Source organism: Rhodnius prolixus, unplaced genomic scaffold, assembly GCF_049639745.1.
Source record: "Rhodnius prolixus isolate KJV_2025 unplaced genomic scaffold, Rpr scaffold_2, whole genome shotgun sequence".
In the NCBI taxonomy this organism is placed as follows: domain Eukaryota; kingdom Metazoa; phylum Arthropoda; class Insecta; order Hemiptera; family Reduviidae; genus Rhodnius; species Rhodnius prolixus.
Window position 1 is genome coordinate 3,643,542 of NW_027411592.1, and position 20,424 is coordinate 3,663,965.

The following is a 20,424-nucleotide window of genomic DNA, read 5'->3' on the forward strand; positions in this document are numbered from 1 at the left end:
ATTTAACATTATCGCAAATACTTCTTGCTACATGTAAGTGATAGTAAAATTAAACTACTGAAGATATTTGATTAGGGGAGCCAGAGTGCGAGGAACAAGTGTTGGCAAATTGGTCCCTGCGGGTGAGTGAAGAAACTAACGTAGAATTGGAAAATTGCAGGAATTCTTCACATTTTGTTTTGGAGCCTCCGAGAGAAGTAGTTGTAACTTACGAGACGAAAATCTCTAATTTAGTATTTTGGTGAACAATTTTTTTTCCCGTTGAAAGTGGCTCCAATAATGTTCTTGAACCTTAGCACATTCTTTATGCACTTCTAGGAGTGAGAATTGGCTACGTCTTTAAAGGATCAGTTTGATGTCCTTATTCTCCTTATGGAGTATCCAATTTGATGCTGAAATCCAGAGTTTTTAAAGGAAGTTCTTCAACCGGGACTGCACTTCCCTGACTGGATTTTCCTTTCGAGATTTACTCAAAACTGATCTATGCTATTTCTCCCAAACAACACAAAAGAGAATGTCTTTTATTTATTGTTGTTCATTCTTTTTGGTGACTGATTTATAGTTTCAATAGGATGAAAAAATAAATGCCATTTCAGTCGAGTAAAATTTATTTTGCCGAGCTTTCGACCTCAGGGACTAGGTCATCTTCAGGGCTGTGGAACATATTTACAATTTGTTAACAATGATACTATTGAAATGAATATGTCTTTTATTTATTTCTCTAGTGCCCTTAGCAGCAGCTTATTAAGAGGTGATGTCGGAGAAAAGAGTAACCAGAAGCTCCTGTTAAGGGGCTGCTATCCGAAACTTATCGATATAAAATTGGTCCAAGAACTCTATGGCATGCTCTGGCCATTGCGATAAAAAACCTTCTGATGAATCATTTCGCTTTTATTGGATTAATTTAAATACACAGTTTGCTCTACGAAAACGCAATATGTCAGATTTGTGAACTTATATGGTAGTGAGTTCGAATTTGGACCAAATTGCAGCCGTTTTCGAGACAGAGAGCTGAGAAAATCTGCCCAGTAAAATCAACTTCCTGGAGAGGGATTTTGCTCTCCGATTAGGGTGACCCTGGCGAATTCAGGGTAACATATATGTATTGTTTTATGTGTCCACTTGATTGTAGATTTGCAGAATTTGGCAGATACTGCACGAATCTGTTTGTGCCATAACACTTATTATCACTCATGAGCAATTGAAAATTGAACACTAAATTTTAATCGAATTATTGGGTTAATAAATTTGATAATATACTACAAACTTATAAAGACCTACTTCCAAAACCAGATTTTCGGGTCCAGAATGCCACAAAAACGTCCGATGGAAACTCTATATCGAACATTTTATAGACACTTCCTCTTATCTCTTGTGATCCATATTAAAGGGTAAATCTAGTTTTCGAACAATCAAGATTGAAGCCGTGCATTTTTCTTTAATGCTGACAGTACAAAAGGCCATTATTTTTTCTTAAATAGCTAGAAGAATTTGCATGAGATAAAATTACAGACACAATAGACACACTGCCATTCACTGAGCGAAAATAAAAATTAATCAGTATTAATTACAAATACCTAATAAAGTAAAGTACAGATGGAATAAATTGAATCATTATTTGAACACAAATTAAACTAGCAAGAAAGTTGTCTGTAAGTTTATGAAGTGCTGACACAAGTGTGTCTAAACGTATCGCATGATAAAATGAAAAAATATGCTGGCCTAAGGAAATATTTGTCGTTAAGTATTATAATGTATAAAAAAGTATATTGTTCGTCTCTTTACATGAAAAAAAATGTCGCGATAAAAACTTTAAACGACTAAATCTCACCCAATTTTTATAGCTGTAAATTTAGAATATACATTTTTTTTAAAATATTAATATGAATGAAAGGAATTTAAATCTCCTTTGAAAGGTTTGTAAGATAGAGAAGGAAACACTATTTCGATCTGATTCATTTAGACGAATGAGGTTAGATTTAGGATATTTGGTCGGAACCTGTGATAAGAGTTTGTTCTATTTCTCTCAGCTAAATTACTTATTTTTTATTATTACTTCTTTTTAAACGGCGCATCGTCTGCTGAGGTCTTTAGCGCCCCTAATCAAGCGGAACCTTCTTTTAGTTAGTTCGACAGCTAAGAATCTCCTGATCGGGAGTTTTGTTGTTGATTCGACTTATGTTGCTTTAGGGTGTCTCTTTGGATGGTGTAGGGTTTCACTACCCAAGGACTAATAGCAATACTCAATGGGACCACTTTTTTTGAATCTGCGACCGTTCGCATTTCTCAGAAAAATGAATTTAAAAATCTGGTACCAAACATTTTCTCTTGTTGTACCATTCAATATTGTAACTTACAAATGTTCTCCATAACCAAAGAAGAGAAAGTGCTTAAGTGATCAGAATAATGGCCAATCTGTTTGTCTCAATGAAATACAAAGTGGTTTTTAACTATAATAAAGCTGTAGATGCGCCTGAAAAGAAAGAAGAAAAAATAAATAAATATTTAAAAAAGAGTACTAATTTATTATTATTGAAAACGCGTGATTAAATGAAATTGTATACGATTAAGAAATGATTAATTATAATTAAATAAATACAGTGGATAACGTGAGAATTGTTGACTAAGAGAAGAGCCAAGTACAGGAGGCGTTTGCAGCCGGCCAAGTAACTGCAGGAGTTCGCAGCTGAACACATGTGTGCAGATACACTCACATATGGACGGCTCTCGATGGGCGTTTCGCTCATAAAACCAAGAATGAAAATTAAAGAGTTATAAACGTGTGCAAGGTTGGTGCAGAGCACAGACTGTGTTCACAATTTTTACAATAACTGCAAGCCGTCTGCATTTGGCCGACTTCTGCACTGTTCCTTCTATTTATGTTAACTCATTAAAAATATGTTACTAGATTTAAAGTTAATCGTTATTTAAAAACTAAAAAACTGAGCATAAAATTGTGCGCCGATCTCTTACGTCACTTCCTCTACATATTCTCAAGATGCTAACTAATTGATTAACCTCAGATTTTGAATTTTTATTGAACGGATATTTTCAGTAAAATCTTTAATTAGAGATGTTTGACTAAAGTAAAGATCCGGCGTGAAAATTGAGATGAATTTTTAAGCTTCGAACTCTACTTATATTTTTGGTAAAGTAAACACGCTGAAAACAAACGGCATTTATAGGTTACTGCGTACAAAATTTATAAAAAATGGCCAAACATAATAATATCTTAAACGAACAAATAATCTACTATAAACATCTCCATAAAGACGTTCTATGTGTGCCAGGGAGCAGTTATAATTGGCGACATAGCCCGGTGAGGATAGAGTAGGTAAGTACTTCTTGTGTATTGTAATATTTCTGGTTTCGATTGATTCAGGTTGTACAAAAATAAAAATGGGCAAATTTTTAATAAAGGTGAAAATAGTTAAGAAAGAAGAAGGAATTGATCAGGTAAGAACATTGAGGTGTAAAAGCGCTTAACATTAGGGATCTTGGGAGCCATAGTAGAACTATCAGGACGCCCTTAATTTGATTTCATTTTTACTCTGTTTACAATCTAGCTAGTGCAACCTGAGTGCAAGTGATATCAATTGAATAAATAAATAAATTTGACTTTCTTTGTTTAAATACAGTACCACATATTTCTAGAAAGAGAACAAATATCAGTAAAAACAGGAAGATAGGGTCAAAATTGAGTTTGACCCAATTTCTTTTAATTACTATTTCTACCTCTATTCTTAGACCATTTCTAGTTGACCCTATTTTTTTTACAGCATTTTGTTCTCTTTATCCATTTTTAATGAGATGTCAAAACATCTCTGATAATTTTATTTAAAAATTAAAATCATTGAGGTTCTGAGATATTGAGATACTTACTGTCAAAAACAAAAAGTAATAAGAAATAAAAATATATGGCGTAAACACTACACTTCCGTCGTAATTATTACGGAACTCCAGCAGCTAACCTACCTTCAATCATAGAATTCTTTCAAAACGTCTTTCTGTCAATAGTCATAAATTAATGGCCAGGGGATTTTTGACCTGGACGGGTCTAAATTGTCTTTGAAGAGAACTACAAACTCTGATTGGATGAGAACTGAACAGTGAAGGTGGACTAAAGGTCTAGTACGACACCCTAATGCACGCAGCTAAATTATTCTTCTAGCCATGTGTTCGTCGAGAATTTAAGGCATGGAGGAGAAATACCACCACCAAAGTCAGGCGGAAGAGTGAGAAGTCTTACAGCTAGGTTAGGACGTGCCTGGCACTCGGATATCATTCTGCTTCAACTCTTATCTATTTCCTTTCTTCTGTCGCTTGAAGCTTGTTTGAAAGGTAAATGCTATCTTAAACTTTATTAAACAACAGTCCACTCTAACCCTTCCGAAAAAAAGATCAAGATGAGGTTTTAGAGTTCCTTGCTTTCCTAGATCGGATGATTCTTCATTGCCAGAGGTATATTGTTCGCCCGTTCTGCGGCATTCAAGCCACGTGTGCACGAGCAGCCCAGTACAAACTGACTTGACCGGTGGATTCACTTTATTCATCGAGATGGCTACATCAGAGAATGTCGGGCAAAGATTGAGTGATTTCCTGTCATCTCTAATCAATTGGTAGCAAAGCAGGCGACAAGAGCTTGACGCTACGTCGATTTTGGGCAAATATCTACGCAAATAACCGACCTGTTGCATTAGGAAAGAAGCCAACGCGCTTGCCACATGTTTAAGGAAACTACTCACACTTTTCCAGTAGCAAAAAAAAGCTGTCATGCTGAATGAATCAAGGAATAACTGGTCCTCAAGAGAGAGAGAAAATGACGGTTTGTGAGTGAGCACAAAGCGATCTAATAGCTGCAGCCAGGTCTTGAAGCTGGTGGCTGTAACCTCCAGCTGTTCCTTCTGTTCGCTGTCGCTAATATATGAGTAGATCCATCAAACCAACTCTCCCGTGGTGATCCGTAATGCACTGCTAGAATCCATCCTCTGGATGTATACTTGACGCTAACACCGCATTAGGTCCGTAGCAAAAAGAGACTCTTCCACTTTCATCCAGTTGAAGACGAGCATGATTCCTGCACAGTAACTTCTGAGGGAGGAACACATAGCTCACTCAGACTGTGCCTTTCTTTATCAGCTTTTACAGCCTTCTTCACAACAACTATCTATAACTCACCATCAAAGTTTCAAGCATTTGAACTTGGAATTAAGTGTACAAGCTCTGAGGATAATTAGCCTTCCTGCGGAGAGTAAAAACTGATTTAATCTTAAGTTTAAATTCGATTGAAAAAGTTTATTTGGTATAGAACAGTTCAAGGAATTGAATAAAAACCACAGAATTGATCATAGTGAATAATAAAACAGGTGCAAAGAAAAGAAGTTTGGCTCCTCTATGTAAACCATACATCAAACAGTTACAATTGAAAGGAGCTCCATTTCAGCGTGTTAGGGAAACAGGAATAAAGGAAGAAAAGGACACACACAGGAGCCCAGGAAGGTTATGATAAGGAGAACAGCTCAGGCCCTTCTCACCAGTTTCTCCTTTTTATTTTTTTTATTTCCGGTCACAGTTTTCTAGAGGAAGATCATTTTCTATTGTGATGGTATTTCCGTTTTCAGTCCCCACTTCGTCCACTTTTTTCTTTGTAAAAATTGATCGCAAGATTTTTATTTTCAATACAGAAAAATCTTAGCTTTTGTCCATTTTTTTTCTTTTTAATTTACTTTCTCTCGCGCCGTAACAAGAGATTAGCCTTGATGGCCATGACCGAACGGTACTGGCTGACCATAATTAACCAACAGCTCAGCACTTTTCTCAGAAGTAGGCCTTTGAGACTTTTCCGTAAAGATCGACGCCTAATTGCAATGGAGCAATGACACATTTTATTCATTTATTTTTGCAACCATATTGAAGTCTATAAGTTCGTAGAACTTGCCCTGATGATATGACTGATTAACCTGGCTCCTGAGGGAAATTTTGAGAACAGAAGGAATCTTGAAGTGAGGATAACTAATTCATGCACCAATATATCTCTACCCTCAAAATAGCGTTCTCGCATATTCTTATAATATATCTCCCAGATTAAAAGTATCTCAGAAGAAGTTTCTTGGAAGCCTATATCCCTCAGCTAGTAATGGCGCAGTCTCATTAAAGGAGTATCAGGAAGAGAGGAACGCCGGCCGTCAGGAATTAACTCCCTGATGCACCTTCCACCCCCTTGCCGGATATTTTTAGAATGATTACCTTTGCTCACCTCTCATCTGCTAGATAAAGTGGTGCAATATTAAAGGATACCCAAGTCTCAGGTATAGAGTGGTCTTGTATGGTTGGTCTGCTTACAGAGAATTTGTCCAGGGGAACACTACGATAAGGATCAGTTTGTGGATCCCTAGCAGTGTATCTCCTTTAGCTTACGGCACAGAAAACACCTCTTTCTGAACAGAATCGGTCACAAATGGCGCTTCAGAGTGAGGCCCAAATATTCTCTCTTGGAGGTTGATAATGCTTCGGTCTAGAATAACAATTTACTAACTTCAGAACTAATTCAATCAATTGTTCACTTCCAAGTGTTCAATAATGAAGCACTCACAATAATACAAATAATAATAATACAATTTTCCTTTTAGAGAAGAAATGCAAAGGTGTATTGGTAGTTGACTGAAAGGCTTAAGCAAAGCAATTTGCCGATGTTGAGGAATACTAAGTCGTGACCCCTTGGCGCAGCTCCCTCAGGGAGTGTGGTGAACAGTTTTACTTACCTAATGATGCGGAACTATCCTCCAGCTAATGGCGGCTAAACGTCAGATTCTTTTCTATGTTACGCTACCTTCGCTAAACTTGGGCGCTTCTACCAAAATAAACTGTGAACTTTTAAAAAATGAGTACGTCGCATAAGTAATAATCTATTTACATATAAATTCTATTCGCCTTGTAGAATTTTGTATTGTATCATATACTTCCCGTTCTTAGCAGGATCTCATCAACTTTAAAGTGGCCTTCCGTTTAAGAGAGAGATCTTAAACTTATGGTCTTATGTACGCCTCCATTATTTATAGATCGGAAAGGGAGTGACCTAATAAAACCAAATATACTGTGCCCTAAAAGATCTTTAGAGGCACCCACAATTGTCACTGTTGGGACTCAGAAATTCATAATACACTGAAGGGGTAGCGCAGGGGATTGCCAAGCAGAGTCCCGGGAACTGCTGGCTTAGACTTTCTCTTTCTAGGGAGCTTCTTACAGACAACGATGTCCAGTGATGCGGATAACGCAGATGTTGACGCGCCCTAAATTAAATACAGTATAATATTAATAATAATGGAATGATAATATTTATATGTTGCAAACATGAGCCCATAACTGTATAAGTGGGTGAAGGAATGTTTATGTTTTTATTGTTTAAGTTGGAACTCCCAAACTTCTTTGAACTGCTTTAAATCGTCTCTACTTCGCATTTACACCCGTCTTTAACATCTATTTCGTTTACTTCTTTATTTTCATCTCTAACATTTAATTACAAATCATTAAAACTATATGCTTATGAGATAATCTTTTCACTTTTTAAATATTATTGTTATCAGTTAGCACTGATAACATACTGTAGCGTATGTTCCTGCAGGCTAGTTTCAGGGTGTGAGCTACAGCATAGAGCCCCATCTCATAGCAAATAAGAAACGCTTGAACATTTATATGAAATAGTGTTAAGTTTATTTTGCTCCCACTCGCAAGTCTTACTCTTTCCGACAAATAAGTCTAATAATCATTAGAAAAAAAAATTTGTCTTTTTTGTTAATTTTGAAATCACTCAATGCGATCACTCTTTCAAGCAAAAGAAGTGAAAGATAAATAAGGAATCACAAAAAAATAGAAATAAAAACAAGGTTAAAAATAAAATCAAATAAGTTAAAAGGGTTGTGCAAAAAAGAAAGACACAGAGTCCAATCGTTCCCTTGTTTTTGACCTGAAACAAGTGTTGTCCTCAAAGGTTCACAGAGGAAACTCTCTGAATGTCGTCTCCATTTCATCTCCGGCCGGCTGAAAATAAACAAGAGAACGTTCAGAAATGGATCACAGCCTTCAACAGTTGCCCTTAGAGGTGGTGTTCTTTATATCAATACCATTTATTTTATATAAAAAGTAAATTTTCCGTGTAACTCTTTTTGTAATCACATGGTTTACGTACAACTCAACGGGACTTTCCAGCAGTGGTTGCTTAATATCTCTCTCTGGCTCTGAACTTGCCACGATAACTCTTTTATTTAAAGTAAAAAATTAAATGTAAGTTAGAGAATTTTAGTTGCGTTGTTTAAATATTGAACTTGAATTGTGACTGCCCAGTTAATTTGTATGGATTCAATCTCGGGGACTGCACCGATATAAAAAGAGATTGACCGGATTGAAAAGTTATTATAAAATCTGCAAAGTACTGAAGTATAAATTTTTGTTATTTATGTTATTTTAATTTTTTTTAAAAATTGTTTGATGGAGAAATGGACTCATGATTTAGATGAAATTTTAAGAAAAGACTGATTGCCCAAGGTAAATAAATAGTGCCACGCTAACTGCTGATAAAAAACGATGCAAACTTTTTACTAATGTCAGCAAAAATGTTCACTAAATGGGATCAATTGAAGGTACGGTACAATAAACTGAAGAATTTCTGATGATTTCTTCTTAGTGGAGTATATTTGTGGCATCTCAGCAGAGAAATGAAAAGAGAATGGAATAAAAAATTGTAAGCATTACAAAAACATACAAGGTTCAAGATGAAGAAGAGAGCGGTAGAGAAAAAAACATGGAGAATTAAAAACAGAAGCACAAAGTTACAGTAGCTTGAAAAGAAGACATTTTGTTTGAAATGTATGACCGCAAGAAGAAGAAGATCTGAAACCTGAAGGGAGTATATTCCAAGCAGTCACTGATAACGATTAGAAGGATATCAAGAAAGATTTGGAAGGAGTTGAAGAGGTGGAGAAGTTCTACTAGAAACTGGTAGGAACGGCACTTAGGAACAATGTCCCACCGGCAGGTTAATATTCTGCAGAAGAAGCTGATCAAGACGACAAAAACGTATTTTGTTAAACTCTTGAATTGTTAGCTTGCCAAATTAGCTAGTGACAATTACAAATTCAATAAAATGCTTTTGTTGCTTTTTGCAAAAATTCTGAACTCATTTTTTGGAAATTCATTTGTATTTAAAAAATGAATAGTCCCCTTATTTTGTAATTAAGAACGTAGTCCCCTCTTTGAAAAGCAGGTTTTCCATAAGTAACTACCTCTCCAGTCTAAGAGAACCAAGAGCCACAGGAGGGGAACATCCACTAAAGACATGTGACCGCCCAGTGCTTGCTCAGCAACCACCCAAGAAGCCCGCTTGATCGGCCTTCGGTAAGAAGAGGACAAGCCACACTTGTGTGTAGAAACTTTGAAATAGTTTTCCATGCCATCACCACATCAACGTAATGATGGATCAAGAAGATGGACAGTTACTTCCAGCCAGCGAACAGTGTAGATCATATTTATACCTTGAACATAATCACCTGAAATTGGAGTGGTCAAATTATAGTCGCACATTGTGAGCCTACAAAAATTATGTCAATAAATAATTATTATCTATGTGATTTACATTTTTAATTATGCCTCTTTTAAATCCTTATTTTTCCACATATCCGGTAAAGAGTAGGCACAATATATGATCGATTATATGTATATAAATATAATTTTTTTTAATTCTTTTTTGTTTATAAATTTTAGTATTTCCACCACTTCGCCTTCTGATCTGTTATTTATTTTTATATTTCATTGAATTAATTAAACTGCTTAATTAAACGTTTTAGAGCAAGAGCAAAAAGTTTTTTTATAAATCAAAATTCTGCGAGCGCTTTAAGTGGTACTGTATCTCTAGTGCGAGCCACGCCGTCCGATACATATTTTGGCCATTAGTTCCCTTGCATATGACTATCTCCGGACCGCTTACTAATTTCCATCAACTTCTGTTCGGCTCAATGCATTGTGTTTGCGGATCTGTATTTGTATTTATAAGTTATGCTTTTTACTTCCGATATGATATTTAAAACATTTTGCGATGTTAGTTCTTGGAATACACGATATTTTTTTGGCTCCGAATTGCAAAATTTTATCAAGTTATTTTAAGTTGTATTTTTATATAATTTTATTTATTTATTTTTTAAATGTTGATATTAAGTTTTGTTTTATTAAAATTTAACGAGGTTGGAGATATTTTCAACACTTGGATCTATGGACATCAATTAGAATTGCTCGGTGTAGAACTTTGTGAAATTGAATTAAGTTGTAAAGTCTTCAAAAAGGCGCATTAAAATAATTTAGATTTCTATTTGCTTAGGGAGTGGCTATAATATCAAATCCAGTGTAATCTAGTCGAGAATAGGACCTGATACTCAGGCACCGCTGCCTAAAGTGCCTTATTGTGACGAACCCTTTAGTCCCAGTATGAAAATCCTGCATGGAGAGGAGGGAGGCGGCAGCCATAGAGCTTCATCCCTAAGGCAGCTGAAGAGGTACTTCTAGGATTCTCATCTGAATTTTCCCGTGAAGGGAGAGTCCTTGAAGGCATCCATAGATGCCTCTCGTTAGACCTTCTGGATTACTGAGGATCCGCCTTTTAGACACCCTCTTTAAAATGAGCAATCTCTAGTATGCTGGAATATCCGCAGGGTCCACTTCCGCCAAGAGTTGTGACTCTCAAAGCTGTCCGATTGCTGTTTGCCTTTAGGTCAGGCAATACTTGTTCCACTCTTTCCTTAATCCCACTCCGTCCTTTGCGGACCGTTTATCAACTTACTAAGTACTACTTCTTTCAAATTATGTTAGAATAGGCTAGCGGAAAGACGGCTTAGGATTCGGATGATTTTTGGACGAATCTGGTAGTGTACCCGCAGGAATTTGTATTAGTCCAGTTATTGCAATGCTAATTACATCTTTCAGTAGAACTAATTTATACTAATATTGAATTTACTGGATATCAATTTTGTTATCGATGTATTAGTTGGGCCTAAATGCGCCACTTTCTTGTAAAAGATGTTTTCAAATGATATCTAAGAATTCCCAACAGACTTATTCTGGAAAATTGATTCAAATACAAGCATTATTTATTACTTAGAATAAAGCATTCAAAATTAATTAATTGTTCAATAAGTGTAAAAAACTCTAATGTTACAGTAATCAGAAAAGCAGATTTACGGTTGCGCTATTGTTTTTTAAATTTTAAATTCTAACAATTTTATTAATATTGATTGATATTTTATGGGCCACGAAAATGTATCTAATTCTGAAAAGTTAAAAGGGAGCTCTCAAAATTGTGTTTTCCTGAGAATCGCTTGAAAAAAACAACACAATTTTCTTGGAGAAAAATTAGATATTTAGAATGAAAATGATATAAGTTTAAAGGAACTCGACGGAGCCGTTTTCTAAAAAAAGATCACCAGGGACATTGACAGTCGAATCATTTGAAATCTGTAATCTTAAATCTGTAATCTAATGTAACCAAATTTGTGCGCTGAATCGGTTAAAAGTTTGAAAATAAGTTTTAAAAAGCATCACCCTTCCATACTGTTCCGATAAATAATTATTTGGTGAAGGCGCCACGATAGCCGAGCGGTTAGAGGCGAGACCTGTAAAACTAATATCTATTGTGGAACTGAGTTCGATTCCCGGTCTTAGCCCTTGGATTTTATTTAATGGTTAATAAAAGAAATTTACAGTAAATTATGTTTGCTAGTCGCCTCCATCCACGACACCAAACTTGGTCGCCTGAAAAAATTTACTTTACTTTTAATAATTTGGTTTATTTATGTTTTTAGGTATTATGAGGGAGCCGCTATGCCTGTTGGGCATCTGCCTGCTGTTGGTCCTGTCGCATCACCGGACTTTAGCTTTCAATGTGAGTAGAACTTTCAAAATATTTTTGGTTTTTAGTGTTGTGAACTTTAATTGTTATTGATTATAATTAATGTTATGGTAATGAAATGCGAAATAGTTAACTAACCGAAGAAGGTACATGATCGCATTCAGTGGAGAATGCTTTTGGAACGCAACCTTCTTCATCGAGGCTAGAGGCGTCCAAACCGGGCGATTCTAGGGCCATTTTACCTTATTTTTACGAGTATTAAACCTGTTCTTCATTTTAAAAATAGAAATTGCATTTAAATTATTTTGTAAAGATTAGTTTAGTGATAAAAATTCACCCATTTCCAAAATCATTTTTAATAACTGGGTTTCCTTTACTGATTTTCCACGCTCAGTGGTTCTGTTCCTTACGATAAATCGGTGAGTTGAACGTATATCAGAACATACTTTAGAGTACAGAGTTCGAGAATACCATCCTGACAAAAAAAAAATCTTAATTATAACAGGAAGAATCAGCTCTATTCAGGGGTCAATTTCCTTCTTGAGAGGGCGCCAAAACAAACACTTCCGGAGGAAAATTCAAAATCGATCATTAGACCTAATCGAATTGCTTCCTGTTGATGCGAGGGTTGATCTGGGTGCACCCTCACAAGACTTCAATTCTTCAAGTTCTAACCACCAGAGTTTAGTCGAACTTTGAACTTCAGAACATCATTTCCGGGCTCTAGTTGAAGTTGAATTAAGTTCAAAAAAAACTTCAAAAGCTGAAAATTTGATTGCACACTTCCCTTTGGCTGTTATTGTCCAAAACTTGATTGTCGAATCCGTTGGTAGCAAATCTTGTGCTGCACCGCTTACTCCACAGACAAGCAGACCATTCTGGGAAAACCAGTTTTCCAGACTGTACGGTGAAAACTCAGTTTTGAATATTAGACACAATTACCGTAGTTCCTCTTACCCTTAGGAAGAGAACGTGCGAAGTAGTCACTACATGAGGTGGTCATTAAAAGTGCTTGAATCTTAATGAGGCTAAATTCCGACCGGCCGAGAGGCTGAGTCTGAGTACGTTACCCTTCCCCCTCAGATTAGTTGATCTCGCAACTCTTTACCTCTACGCATAGAATATAACTTCCAAAGATATACCTCTTATCTCTTTTTTTATTTCAATTTGTGCTGGCACTTTCTCAACTTCACATTAAAAGAATTAATTTTTATTTTAAAGCTTATTGAAAAATTTATTTGTTGACTGTTGAAGGGTACTGTATGGCATGAATTTATTGATTTCATAATTTCTGTTTATTGGGCGAAACGGAAGATATATGTCTTATTCACAAGCTCACGCCTCAATAAAGAAGTATCGGCTAGGTGAAGGGATATGTTGCTAGAATCAGTTGGGTCCTGCTTTAACAGTAAATTAAATGTAGATCGCATTCTGGAAGATTAAACAATGCCAAATAAATATTTAGCATTACTAGCGCTCGAAAAGCATTTATCTTCAAGTCAGAATGAAGACCAACAGTTATTTCTGGTCTGCACTGGCACCAGAAGCGATATCAGTGCCTTCCAATACTAACTAAAACTACAACCCGGATTATCCCGTTTTTCATAGAATACTATATTTTATTGGTAGTTTGCTGGCGAATATTAGTTTAAACAATGAGCAGAATGAATGTGACCCAATTTGGTGGTTTGTATGAATGAGTGTTCTTGTGAATTAAACTGACAAGTTCGGAGCCGGCCGGCGATCGCATCCCTCTAATATGTTAAATTATTGTTATATTCCCGATAATAACAAAAGCGCACAGCTGGCAGTTTTGCAGAATTGTGTAATTAAAGAATAATAAAGTTTATTGTCCTTATTTATTAATTGAACGTAATAAATTTTACTCACCCTCGTTATTTATGTCATCTCTCTTACACAGTGTGCATGTTCTAGTTCTCCATCATTTCGTCTATAGTCTCAGCGTCCATTTAACTCTTTTAACTGAACAATTATTATCAACTTCCGGCCTCTATTTTTGGTTTTTCACATTTTCTTATTCTCAGTACGAGGAAGTAAGAAGATCGTGACAAGTTTGCGTAATTAAAAATAGTTTTGAAGTCTCCTGGGTTCGAAAAAGTGTTTTTTTTTTAAAATAAAATTTTTTGCAGTTGAGATCCTCTAGCTGTGAGATCTGACTTGAAATTCAGCGATCAAATCCTTCAACCAGAAATATTTTGAAGGGGTTCTTTCTGTTATTCAGATTTTATCCAAAGAGGTTTCTACGATTTGAACTTGGTGCAGCTATTGAACTGAGTAGTAAGTACTGCTTTGGGTAGGCTGTGACCTGTGTGAATCTCTCAATTCATGTTGTGAAACTTCTTCCAAGGTACTTTTCTCATTAACACGTGAGCGCGTGTTACAACAAACACGTGAGCACAGTCATTGCCAACTACACGTAAGGGCATAAGTAATGCAACAACAAGTTGTGAATCTGCTAAAAAGCAGGCCAGACTATAAGAACAGATGGAAATGGCATATTAATTCGCTAATGAAGGCTTAAAGAAAGATTAGTATGTTTCACACCAGAAATGTTTATATCGTAGACATTACTAGAAAGATTAGTGAGAGAGTAGTGTTACAAACTTGGACTGAAGACCAGGGCCGAGGATAATTCGGCCATCAAGTGACAACTGCGGGTCTCACCTCTCGATGTCACGGTGAAGTTGGAGTTGGTAGTATGATCATCGTCTTCTATTGTGAAAGAAACATGTTTAAAAGTGATGTATACAAAGGAGACTTGGCAACGTCGCGCTATATACAACTGTTCAAGAGAATATGCGTGTGTAGTTATGTATATGTTAGGGCCTAACTTACACATATATGTCGCTGTATGTATAAACTGTACATACACATCGATATACATGAGAATTGTAAGTATAGAAAATAAACACGTGCGGTAGGACCCAGCCCATCTATCCATACTGAACTTAGTTTTTATTTATGAAAGTGAACCCCTAACTATTCATCAAGTCTCAATTAGCCAAACTTTAATTTTAATTTCTTCTTATCATTAATAGGATAGGAATATTCAGTCGAATATTCAATCTTGAGATTTCTACAAGTTCTCCCCAGACAGAAGTAAGGTTAAAGAAAAACAAATTCCTTTATTTTTTGAGCTGTTTCTCTGAAAGAGAACACTTCTAGCCGTAAGACAGTTGAAATGAATAATCTACCAGATTATGCAAGCTAGCACACCTACCAGCTTATTTTTATGACTCTATTTCTAGCTCAGTAATAAAATAAAAAAATTATAAAAAACAACAAGGAAAACTACTAGAATTAATAGTATATAAAACACTATCATCCTGAACAATAAAAGTAATGGTTGCAGAGACAGTGCAGTTAATGATAAGAGTGCAAGTGCCGACTGAATCTAGATAAGATGAACTGAAGTACTTATTATGTAGCCAAGCAACTGGACCACTTTGTTGGCTAGTTGTATGTTGAGCGGTTCTCGCACCTTCGGGCACTCAATATAGATATTTTAAGAACAGTTTCACTTTGTTCACATTAGAAGAGCGTTTTCTTTCTTTAAGCGTAGAGATTTTTGTCAGATCCCAGCTGTATCTTTATATCATCCTCAATCTTCATCTAACAGATATAGATAGATTCTGTAAGAGTTAGTCAGTTAATCTACAGCATCTTTACAACTGGATCTATTGTAGGGTTCCTATTATTAGCCTTACATCCATCTAAATAGACTTGTTGAACTAGTTTCGATAAAAAAAAAACAGATGAGCGAGAAGTAGGTAGTAATGAAGTACACAGAGAGTTACTTATCTCTTATTACTTTTTAGAGTATATTTATGAACTGTTTTTTAAACGTTATCAGCAGCTTCGAGTGGTAGTGTATTATCTACCCGAGATGAGGAGGATTCTGCTTCCCCATGCACTGGAGCCAAAAGGAGCTAATTTAATTGTACCAAACCTTTGTAGCTCAAGCGAAAGAAATTTCTCCTGTTTTAAGGTGAAGGATTTTTTTCACAATTTATAACTTCCTCTGGTCTTCGACTGCTTGAGGCTCCAAGATTGTATTGCAATGAGATAGGGTACAGGAAACCATTAACCCCTTCCTCCTGACTCAGACGACCCAAGGACTTGCAGGACAAATTGTGGAAACATTTTCATGGCCTCTCGTGAGCTATAAAAAAGCACAAGTTCAGATTAAGACAATATGACAAGTCCTTCAAGACCCGCTAATAGCAGTTGTTGAGTCATTGGCCCTGATTAGAAGGTGGGATGTTTGTATGTTTGTACCCATGTCTTGTATCTTCACAACACCCAACAGCCTTCGCTTCCGCGTCTCAGTGAACGGAATCACCCAACTAGCTGGTTGCCTAATAGCCGCCTAAAAGTCCTTCACATCGATTTGGATTTAGAAAGAATCTCCGATTAGAAACTTAACTCTAAAACTAGTCATTGCAACCTTTTCGAGACAGCAAAGGGCTATTTAGGGTGAGAACGTTCATCAACCCGAAACTTGAAAACTTTTTAAATATTTTATACAAAACTTTCGCATGATTAAATGGCTTTATTAATAAAACACCCTATTCTCTATTGAGTGTAACTAGAACATTATGGGCGCTAAGTTGCGATAGATGTACAACCTTTTCTGCTAGATTGTTTTTCGCCTGGAAAGAACTCATTGGATTACCTGATGTTGGGTAAGTTTTTCGTAAGGCCGAGAGGAAGCGCAAGGACCTGTTTCTCAGCGCGAGGATCGACTGGGACGTGAATGAAACTATGACAGAGAAAACTTTGCCTTTACAAACTTAGATGTCTTATTATCTGAACTTGCCTGCCAATACTTACTACCCAGGTCTAGATCTACCAGTTAATTGTAGGACAATTGCATTTTTGTTAGTTTTGGTATTAGCTGGGGATTCACTTCCCACGGAAGTTTCGTTTCATTTTAGTCCAAAGTAATTCTATTCAATGCATTAAGTAAATTTGTACAAGTTGAGACAACTTTGTAAGTTACAAAAGTAAGTAAATTGTAAATGTGAATTTTTTTTATTTTTAGACCAAATTTAAAATTTTTCATTCTCATTGTTTCTGTTTGAAACTTTTTTGACATGACAGCGTACCATAGAAAACCGTTGAGAGATTTTGACCAGATCAGGCGGAAAAATTAGAGTAATATTGCTTGTCTACATGAATCAGTTAATTATGTTTAAACTTAATAATTAGTACAAAATTCTTATGCGGATGTACGAACAATACGTTGAATGGCGTCAGGGCACGTCATCAGATTCTAGGGAGTTTGACTGGTATGCTTTGTCGGATTAATAATTAGGATCTTGATTTCAATCAGGGAAAGCAAATAACGAAAGGTTCATTTTACTAAATTTATGTAAAAGAGAAAGGTTGATGGTAAATAATAGACATGGCGTCTTCTTCAACGGAACTTCAATAACCGAATAAAGACAGAATTTGTTAAAAAGTTGATAATCTTTTAAGATTTTGTTTTCCTCCCGCCTAAATGCACCTCAAGGTAGCTGCTAGTGCCCTGAGCAGTGAACACAAGCAATAAATCTAGCAGGTTAGTATGATAAAATATACGTATCTCGTGAGACCAGTACCGGATATTGTTGAGCTGATAAACCAGGAACAAAAGGGAGCGCCGGATGCGTGATATCAGCCCGACCGCACCTTATTTTATTCTGTATATGAATTTTAATTCGACATTATTGGTACTTTCTCTTGCTGCTAGAAAGGAGATGTATAGCGATTGCGTCAGTTACTAGGACGTCGGTCGAGCAAATCACTTCAGGACCAACATTTTAGACAAATTCGGGCATTTGACCGCATATTTAATTCTCAGTAATATTACATAATAGTGCCCGCCATAACAGGGCATGAATACTGTATATGAAAAATATTGGGCAACCAGACAATAAATGGCTTACCGACTTTGTCACGGGATAGGCAACAAAATTCATAATGGTAAAGCAGAATAATTTAAGTTTAGAGGACTGCCTTTCCTTATTGACATCCTAAAAGGGATTTCTCGAGAACATTGTTTCAAAACAAAATTTAAAGCTATTTGCAAGAATGGTAATATAAGTTTAAAGATTTCACAGCTGGATTGATTTTCAAACTGTGAGAAGAAAATTGATACTGCCCGGAATCCCGTCGGATTCCCGAAACGGGGAGTATTAAGATCCCAATCTTTACTTAGGGAAGCACAACATCCCCTTCTTCTTCTTCTGAAAAGCTTTAAAATGAAGATATCTGGAAAAAATCACATAAACCATGTATCAAATGATTATGACGTGTATACCAATTTTACGGCAATCTTGAATGATTAGATATAAAAGACAACAAAAAACTGCAAAATTAATTCAATATGGCAGCCAATCTTTCTTCGGTTTCTCTATGAAATTTAATGACTGGGTGTTGATAGCTAAACGAAATATTAAGTATTTGGCATAAGCTGACAGCGGAAAGACGGTCAGACTAACGGAGACCTTCCTTTGTAAAAACCTCTTTTCTATCGGTAAGGGAAGTATTTCGTCTCCTAAAAGTTTGTTAATTTCCGGCGGAAATTCAAAGTAGAAAATCTGCATGATTGCGATTTTTCTCTCTCCAAGTGTAAGAGAAAGTTAAAAGAACGAATCTATTCAATGCAACTATAGTTTTATCACAGCAATGTGGTGGTAGGCTTTCTGCTGCAATATTAATGTAGTGAACAAATGCATTCTTAAACGGCCGTTAGTCGGGTCCCAGATGTATCCTTATTTTTTATCACCGTCGTTCTTGCCATGCTACAAAAGTTTTTCTCTCTAACCTTGTTAAGCACGTTTGTAAAAATTCACAGTATTTATTAATAACTGATTAAATGTTTATTCTAACTTTCTTCTACTACGGTAAAAGCGAGTTTTTCGAATCATTTGGTGCTTTCTCGAATCCGAGAAAAGGTTTCTAAAAAATGGTGATTAGCATAGCCCAACAGGAAATCATAAGAAGCTCTTTATGTGCCTAAGCATAGCGATGTTCTCTGCCATTGATAGGAGTCGTTCTTCAGCCAGGTCATTCATCGGGAGCCGGTCTTAACCATTGGTTGAATCGTTAAGCTCCGTCAAGCCGGATTTCCTTATGGTTTGAGGGACTGAGATGGCGCCTTGACCTTTGATCATCATCAAACCTTTTGCCGGCATTACTGGGCGCCCCTTCTCTGACTGTTGGATTTTCCTAGTACAACTCCACTGAAAAAGGCATCGTCTTTAAGTTATTTAAAAAATTATTTTGAATAGCTGTAAATCATGCTTAATATTACGTTTTTCTTTCCATCAACAAAAAGGCAACTACAAATTTCCAATTGTTGTCCAAAAAATTTACCAGAAAACCATCCAAGCGAGAAGACGAATATAAATTAAGAAATATTCTGGATTAAAAAACAAAAAAAAATAACCAAAAGCGGAAAGGTCGATATATGTAAATCTGATGAAACATGTGCAGCTCCACAAACTGACATACTTTGATCTCCCGCCACCACCTTCTCCCGCCGGCGGGGCACATACGGCTGGCGTCCAATGCCACCTCAATAGTAGCCCTATTATTCATCAGATTGGAGAGAATACAGCGTTTAAACTACCTCAACAAACCGCCGGTAAACAAGCTCTCATGAAAATGTCAACAAAACCTTTGTATTAAAAGTTAAAAAAATTAAATAAAATACATTCTATAAGCCTAACTAATAATAAATATTGAACGGGAAACTTCTATGCGAAAAATGCAATTGAGCTTGTGGCCAGTGAATATCTCTATCGCAGGAAGCCCAAACGTGGACATTTGGTTTGAATCCCCCGTCACTTCTAAACCGGAAATCCATCAGATACTCAACTTTAACGTTTAAATAACTAGTTTTTATTCAGAACGTCACGATTGCCTCAAAAATGTCTCCTACGATTCGGTGTAAACTTTGCTTACACTAACCTGCACTTTCCTGCAACCTGTGTATCCTCCTTCAGGACAACAAGTCCTTGATAGAACTGGTGGAAATCTAAGTTAAAATACATTTCAATTACTTCAGGAGAGGCAATCCATCCCTTCTCACATTTATAAACCTTTATTTGTTTTTGGAGAATTGGGCGTCTGAATTTGAACGTGGTTGTTGTACTTTTCTTGAAGTTGGTTAACTTGAAGAACGATCCAAAACATGTAATCGCATATGAAAACAAGAGGGTAAAACGCGGGCCTTCCAGTTCACGCTAGATACGAATCAGCAATCAATACAATTGATGGAAGTCGGTGTTTATACCCATTAAAAATGGCAAAAGTGACTTCATCTACTGGGAAGTTATGGACCTTTGTTTTCTGTGATGCATCAGATAATGCTTTCTCCTTTCCAAAAAAAAAAACGTGCGCTGGCATTGAGGGATGAAAATAACAAATATTTGGGGCTTCTGGCCGTTTAACAGATTTATCGCCCACTCAGTTCCAGTCCAAGTAATTCCAGAAACCTCTTGTCAATGTTCAATTCTCCGAGG

At 36.3% G+C, this 20,424-nt stretch overlaps 1 protein-coding gene across 29 annotated transcripts in view; it reads left to right on the top strand.

The window, feature by feature from the left end:
- trol (terribly reduced optic lobes) overlaps positions 1 to 20,424 on the top strand; it is a 344,072-nt gene that overhangs the window by 3,428 nt on the left and 320,220 nt on the right. For all 29 annotated transcript variants that reach the window (XR_012456002.1, XR_012456000.1, XR_012456008.1 and 26 more), the window contains exon 2: positions 11,844 to 11,923. Coding sequence is in view for 1 of the 29 variants with exons in the window: in XM_074120575.1 (XP_073976676.1) it covers positions 11,849 to 11,923 (75 nt within the window). In the remaining 28 variants the exon portion in view is untranslated. The remainder of the gene's footprint in view (positions 1 to 11,843; positions 11,924 to 20,424) is intronic.